The sequence below is a fragment of the Salvelinus sp. IW2-2015 genome, linkage group LG2, assembly GCF_002910315.2.
Source record: "Salvelinus sp. IW2-2015 linkage group LG2, ASM291031v2, whole genome shotgun sequence".
NCBI lineage: Eukaryota > Metazoa > Chordata > Actinopteri > Salmoniformes > Salmonidae > Salvelinus > Salvelinus sp. IW2-2015.
This window is the reverse complement of record NC_036839.1, coordinates 31,511,305-31,519,219: the sequence shown is the minus strand read 5'-3', so window position 1 is coordinate 31,519,219 and position 7,915 is coordinate 31,511,305. Positions and strand designations below refer to the sequence as shown.

Below are 7,915 nucleotides of genomic sequence, written 5' to 3'. Positions count from 1 at the left end.
TGTTGGGCTGGTGTGGGCTGGCCCATGTTGGGATTGGTGTGGGCTAGCCTGTGTTGGGCTGGTGTGGGCTAGCCTGTGTTGGGCTGGTGTGGGCTTGATGTGGGCTAGTCCGTGCCCACCGAACACCCAGATGGGGCCAATGGGGTCATGTTTGCTGGGATCTGACTGACCTAGTGGTGCTGTGTGCTGTGATTTCAGGCAGACCTGTGATGATTGTGGTGGAGTACATGGAAAATGGATCTCTGGACTCATTCCTGAGGGTGAGAAGCGAGTAACAATTGTTTTCTTTTCTTTCCTTTTCTTTATTGTTTATTGATTTTCAATTATAAACAAACAAATAGACATCACAAATGAAAAGCTCTCTCTCTCTCTCTCTCTCTCTTGTGTCCCTCTCTTTATTAGACGCATGATGGCCAATTTACAGTGATCCAGTTGGTGGGCATGCTGCGTGGCATTGCATCGGGCATGAAGTACCTGTCTGACATGGGCTACGTCCACAGAGACCTGGCCGCCCGCAACATTCTGGTCAACAGCAACCTGGTGTGTAAGGTGTCTGACTTCGGCCTGTCCAGAGTCCTGGAGGACGACCCAGAGGCTGCTTACACCACCACGGTAACTATGATCTCTAACCCCTGACCTCTAACTCCTAACCCTTGATTTCTAACCGCTACACAAACACAAACAAGAGAAACACAAGTTATATGTTGCTACTTTTATTTATTTCCCTGCAAAACTTCCATAAATCCTCTGTTGTTCTTTTTGTCCTGTTTCTGGAGTGTATAGGCTGTGTGCTTCAAAGAAAACACTTACACAGTGTTTCAGTGGAAAGTTAAAGCGCTTCTCTGACTGCCTGGCCTACTGGTGACCTCTATTCTCTGGGTTACAGAGTCACGCTGAGGGGAAGTGGTGCTTTCTGGGGTCTGGAAAATAGAGTGGGGAGAGAAAGAGGGAGAGAACAGAAAAGGACATGTTGCTTTTGGGGGCATGCACGGGTCTGTAAACCATTTTCCACTCGGAAGGACTTTGGTTTGGTAGGGCTAGGGGGCAGGGGGTTGGGTTACAGCCAGAATACATGCTAAGGATTTGTGCCGACTGGTGATTTTACTCTGCCCTCATTTTAAGAGAAGGGGGGGAGAAAGAGAGGGAAAGGGAGAGAGAGAGAGTAAAAGGGAGAGAGGAGGGAGGTTAGTTCTGCTGTTAAAGCACCTCAAAGCTTTTACTTGTACCTTGACACAAAGTCTCAAACTGTGAAAATGTGTGTGTACATCTTAAGAGACTTCAGAAAAGTGCAATCACACTGTGAGACTGTAGCATATGGTCTATAAATTGCACATATTTCCTCAAGCATGTATTGTTACAAAGCAGATGGGAAAACCTCTTGTGTGTGTGTGTGTGTGTGTGTGTGTGTGTGTGTGTGTGTGTGTGTGTGTGTGTGTGTGTGTGTGTGTGTGTGTGTGTGTGTGTGTGTGTGTGTGTGAGAACAGGGAGGTAAGATCCCTATCAGGTGGACAGCTCCAGAGGCCATCTCCTACAGGAAGTTCTCATCAGCCAGCGATGCCTGGAGCTACGGAATCGTCATGTGGGAAGTGATGTCATACGGGGAGCGGCCTTACTGGGAGATGTCCAATCAGGACGTGAGTTGTGAATGAGGTCTTCACTATAGAGAGCAATAGTAATGGCGTCTTTTTGTAGACACTAACTCCAACATGGTTCCTTTTCCAAAGCCTATGGGGAAATTAATGTTTTTTTTGTAGGGTTTTTGAATAAATGACGAAAATAACGTCTGTGGTAAACATAGGCTAGGGAAATCGTATAGGTGTTGTTGTATGCTGTAATCTTCAGCAGCTAACGTCACTTTTTGTGAATTGTAAAGCATTTATGTAATCAAAACAAGCACATAAAGTACTTAAAGGATTCATAATTCATAAAGTTCATGTTAACTGGCTGATATTATCTCATGGAACATAACATAAAAGATCTCCAAAGCCTGTGTTGACCTCAGACCTTATTTTCTGTGTTTATCCCAAAACCGCACTCTTTTCCTATTCATTTCAACCATAGGAATAGCCGAACGAACCAAAAGGTAACTAATTTCCGTGTTTTAGGACTACAAGCTGGCGAGTCCTATGGCGTTAACCTGGGAGTCTTAATGGGGATTGTGAATGTCCTTTCTTATGAATCTCCATACTGTATGAGTTGAGTTGAGTTAATTTGTATTGTTACAGGCACAGTGCACATTAATCAACGTTTCAGTAAAAGTGCCGGTTTTAGCCAGCCGGCTAATTTTCTACCGCAGGTTATTAAAAACAATTACAATGAGCACATGCAGAGCAAAATAGAACAAGCAACACGTAGCATGCAGACAGAGAAACATATAACAAGCAACACGTAGCATGCAGACAGAGAAACATAGAACAAGCAACACGTAGCATGCAGACAGAGAAACATAGAACAAGCAACACGTAGCATGCAGACAGAGAAACTTAGAACAAGCAACACGTAGCATGCAGACAGAGAAACATAGAACAAGCAACAAAACAAAATAAATAAAAGCAACAAAGTGTTTCCACACCTCACAAGATACAGACAACATGGAAAGCAGCAATACACAGCTAGGGATTATGTTCACAAGTCTGATGGCCTTTAGCCATGTCTTTATGTTTTTGTGAAAGTGTGATAGGTGGTGCAGTTGTATGTGTCTGATGGCAGTGTATTCCAGACATGGGAAGCTCTCACAGAGAAAGCAGATTAACTAAATGTGTTTTTCCTTAGGAACTATACAGTCACCTCTCATGGCAGACTTTGTTGATCTGCTGCCATGGTTTTGGGTTTTCTGTTTAACGAAAGTACTGAGTGGAGGGGGAGCCAGGCCATTTAGGATCTTGAATACAAGACATACGTCAGCGTATTGCACAAGATTTTTCCAACTCAGGATCTCATGCTTTCTGAGAATGTAACAGTGATGATGGCTATTGGGCTTCCTATCAAGCACTTTGAGAGCCTGTTTGCAGACAGACTGAATGGGTTTTAATGTTGAACAGCAAGCTTTGGCCCACATAGTCAAGCAGTATGTTAAGTTGGGAAGTATCATAGATTTGAAGTACAGTTTTGCTACCTCTGTAGTCAAACAATTTCATTTGAATCGGAAATTAGCTAGGTTGAATTTGGTTATTTGAGTTACCTTTTTCACCAGCTTTTTAAAAGAGAGGTTGGAATCAAGTAAGATGCCAAGGTGCATGAAATCGGATACCACCTTGAGCTTATTAAAGCTCATTAATCACTCTGATACACTGGGTTCTGCCTTCAAGGTATGATTTCATCCATCTCAAGGCATCAGGGGAAAAGTTGAACTTGAACAGTTTTGTGATGAGAACCTCATGGTTAACAATATCAAAAGCTTTCCTCAGGTCTAGAAATACAGCCCCAACAACGCCCCCTTTGTCCATCTTGGACTTCACATTTTCCAGAAGAAAGCAGTTGGCCGTTTCTGTGGAGTGTTTTGCTCTGAAGCTTTGAGATTGCAGTGTAGACGGAGAGACAGAAAAACAGACATACTGAGGGAGATGTGAAGGGAGAGAGAGAGAGGGCCACTGGCCAACGGAGGGGTTTAAAAGTTGTGGATTCACACCCTGTCTGAGAGACCTCATGGTCTCCGGTCAATTGGAGGATAGATGGAGGGGATTCGTCCCGTCTCCCTGTGGAGTGTGAAAGCTCCTTGGTAATCCCCATCAGCACCTCACATGGCATACACACACAGCCCCTAGCTTCATGGGGATTTGTGATGCTGGGGAATTGCTTAGAAGTGCTTTCCAAGACAAACGCCACCGCCAATCCTTGACTTCTGCTGTCTTTGCCTCCTCACCCTTCCTCACTCCCTCCTCACCTCTCAGCCCCATCCTGCCTCACCCGTCAGGGCTCAGAGAAAACATCAAGGCTACAGGCTAGCTGAAGGGGCTGTTATATTCACGCAGTCCCTCTAACACACCCTAGAGACATGCTTACTGTAGCTCAGATAATACTGGCGTTGTAGAGACATAATGGCTGGATGACATGAAGCGAAAAGTGTGTGTACTGACTCTCTCCCTTCATCCACCACAGGTGATCCTGTCCATAGAGGAGGGCTACCGTCTCCCTGCTCCTATGGGCTGCCCCGTGGTTCTACACCAGCTGATGCTACACTGCTGGCAGAAGGAGAGGAGCCAGAGGCCCAAGTTCACTGACGTGGTCTCCTTCCTGGATAAGCTGATCAGGAACCCCAGCAGCCTGCTGGCCCTAGTGGAAGATATACAGGGGTACAATTACATTCATTTCATTTAGCAGACACACTTATCCAGAGCTACTGATGGCACTAATTTCACTTGCAAGTGAAAGTTTTTAGTTCTTATTATATTCTATTTTGTTTGATCCATCTGTCAGTCTAGCAGAGTCCCCAGGAGAGGTGGTGGACTACCCCATGTTCATCTCCATCGGGGATTGGCTGGATTCCATCAAGATGAGCCAATACAAGAGCAGCTTTGTGGCAGCAGGATTCAGCACACTGGACTCTGTGGCCCAGATGAGCATTGAGTGAGTGGAGGACTGTTCACTATCTTAAACATTACTCTGATGTTACTCTAACTCAACTAAACATTACCCTAACGTTACTCTAACTTCAACTAAACATTACCCTAATGTTACTCTAACTTCAACTAAACATTACTCTGACACTGCCTCCCAATCGTATCCTTCCCTTAACCGATTTTGTGTGTGTGTGTGTGTGTGTGTGTGTGTGTGCCCATGTGTGTCTGTCGTGTGTGTGTCTTCTCTCTCCCCCTAGAGACGTGCGGAGGATCGGGGTGGTGTTGATTGGCCACCAGAGGAGGATCGTCAGCAGCATACAGACCCTCCGACTGCAGCTACTACACCAACAGGAGAAGGGCTTCCATGTATGAGACCTTAGAACGGACAGACAGACGGACAGACAGCCACAGCCTGTGCCTCAGTCTTCACCCCTCAGACAGACCGTCTCAGCCTGGAGGCCTCTCTCAGACAGACTACGACACATTTGGACCTCGATGTAGAACCTCAATAAAGCCAGACTGTTTTGTACACCTGAACCTGCATCAGCCAGAGACAGAACAGCAGAGACAGAGACAGGACTCTGAGAGACACACTGTCCCTGGCTCCCCCTGGGGAATGTATGCCTTGTTGCAGCATCAGTACTTATTATACAGTAGAGCTGTAGATTTGGGAATGTACATTTTCTCTCCATGTTTTTGTGACCATGATGTAGCTGCTAACAGATGAGCAATCAAAAGGATTGTCCTTAAATAATATGATGTGAATTATTTTGGAGTTTGATAAGTAAGCGTCATCATAAGGTATTCTTGTTGCATTATTTAACCTCTCCAGAGTATCTGGGTATGCTAATACTTGAAGAAAACGAAAAGACAGTTTTTGAAGTGCAGAGGATTTCTGAATGTTTTAAGTGTATAGACAATTTATCGATTATAATCCTAAACTAATATTTATATATGTGCAGTCCTGTATGTGAGCGCCCTAGTAAATCTGGATGTTATCTCTTTATTTACCATTTTATTGAAATCAGCAATATATGCAGTCGTCTCAGTAACTAAGATAAGAGAAATAAATAAATGATACTCTCTTATGGACCTACAGACATTGAGAGCAGATTGTCAGCAAATCTCAACAGACTGTGTAACATGCTAACATGCCAACTACACAGTGCGGTCGTGCAATGCTAAAGACTTATGGAAGTTGTTGGGGAAAAATGTACAGTATATAGTATGAGGGGAACTCAAGGCAGTTGGGCATACAGTAGTTGGTTTCATTATATGTTTTTGTGGTCAAGACTCACGTGTATTCCAAGATAGAGAGAGACAGGTATGTTCTGCAGGTTGACAGACACATAGAGACAGCAGCACCAGAGTAATATCTCTTTGTCTCTAGAAGGCCCTCAACAGCATTATAATAACCCATGAGCCTCTCCAGATCCACACTAACGCAGGTGGTTCGGTGAACCACGAAAACATAGGCCTGAAACTTGAAGACTTGCGTTAGCTAATGCTTAGGCTTTAACTCGGCAGGCTAACATAGTCTTGTGGAGCACAGACGACCCAGGTTCAAACCCAGTCGGTCACACACACACACCTACAATACAGTATGCAGTATGTTCTGGAGCAGGAGTGTACCTGAGGAGCCTGTACGGCCTGTAAGGCTGGTGGGAGGAGCTATAGGAGGACGGGCTCACTGGAATGGTATCAATGGAACGGTATCAAACATACTTGGAACCACATTTCACTCCATTCCAAAATTCCATTACAACCATTACAATGAGCCAGTCCTCCTATAACTCCTCCAACCAGCCTTCACTGCTGTACAGAGTAGGAGGAATTTGCCCCCAGACAGTGATCTAACGTCAGTTTAATATTTTACCCCCTAATGGTTGAGGTAAGAATTGAGGTACGCTAAGCTGATCCTAGATCTGTGGTTCGGAACAACTTCTAAATGGAGCGCACCTGTCCAGCAGGTGTTCACAGACAGAGCGTTCAGGTGTCCCTCAGAGGGGAGGACACACACACACACACTTCCCTCCTCCTGGAAGGAGAGATTAGATCAGGCTGTTTAGCATGTCTTACTGCTGAGCAACGGGAGAATGCTCTTTTGTACAAAGTACAAGTGTACTTATAATTCTAGTATTTTATTTTTCTATCATTTCCAGAGAGACGTGGTAGATCTTGCACACTGTAAGAGGCAGTTTAAAACTGATATTTATTTGCAAATAAAGGTGAACAGTTCTGGTGGTTAGAAGTAGTCTTTTTATTACTGACTGTTTCGTTGTATGTAAAGTGTGTTCTGATGCATAGTTTAATGGAACTGTTCTATTAGATGATGCCTCCCCCAGTACTGTTCCATCAAACTATGACTCCCCATGAGAAGAGTATCTGGTTGAACATGGCTGGAAGTCTTGTGTCCGCCAGTGGCATAAGGTACTTTTTTTGCCCTCAAAGTAGCCTGTGAGGCAGCCCTTGTTTAAGCAACTACGCCCATTCTTCCACATCAGCCAATCAAATTCAAATACAGTAGAAAACGTTCAAGTCCGCTCCAGCAAGAATAACCATTTTCCACAGTGACATTCAAAGCTAGCACATAAAAAGGTAAGCACATGGCATCCAAAAACACTGAAAAAAAACATATTATACTGACTAACCTATAAAACACTGAAATGGCTAGACTATTTCCAAATTATACAGGCTGACATATACTGTAGATTTGCTAAACTGCTTTGCTGGTTAGTTACCTTTTTTATCACTCCAGTGTTAATCTGCTAAATTGTAATTATTCGCTCCTATGGCCTATTTATTGCCTACCTCCTCATGCCTTTTGCCCATAATGTATATAGACTCTTTTTTTTCCTACTGTGTTATTGACTTGTTTATTGTTTACTCCATGTGTAACTCTGTGTTGTTGTCTGTTCACACTGCTATGCTTTATCTTGGCCAGGTCGCAGTTGTAAATGAGAACTTGTTCTCAACTAGCCTACCTGGTTAAATAAAGGTGAAATAAAATAAAAAATAAACAAATAAAGGAGCTAACTTAACTTGCTAGCTAGTTGCAGCCTATTTAGCTAATGTTTTTAATCTAACTACCTAATGCAGCAAGTACAGCTGCTACTTTCACTAACTGCTTAGCTAGCTATTTTCTCTAGAGCAATGAGCTAATATAGCAAGCTGCATATTCATCTAACTAATACAATCGCAGGCTGGTAAGGATGAATAGGCTCCTCCCAGACTGGTGTATAATAAAGGCTCCTCCCAGGTTGGTGTATAATAAAAGTTCCTCCCAGGCTGGTGTATAATAAAAGTTCCTCCCAGGCTGGTGTATAATAAAAGTTCCTCCCAGGCTGGTGTATAAT

At 43.8% G+C, this 7,915-nt stretch overlaps 1 protein-coding gene across 1 annotated transcript in view; it reads left to right on the top strand.

Moving 5' to 3' along the window:
• epha3 (eph receptor A3) overlaps positions 1–7,440 on the top strand; it is a 980,965-nt gene extending 973,525 nt beyond the window's left edge. Inside the window, exons 13-17 of the mRNA XM_070448470.1 lie at positions 403–612; positions 1,485–1,634; positions 4,099–4,292; positions 4,417–4,566; positions 4,817–7,440. Of these exons, the coding sequence (XP_070304571.1) occupies positions 403–612; positions 1,485–1,634; positions 4,099–4,292; positions 4,417–4,566; positions 4,817–4,931 (819 nt within the window). The 3' untranslated portion in view covers positions 4,932–7,440. The remainder of the gene's footprint in view (positions 1–402; positions 613–1,484; positions 1,635–4,098; positions 4,293–4,416; positions 4,567–4,816) is intronic.
• Positions 7,441–7,915: the final 475 nt, after the last annotated feature.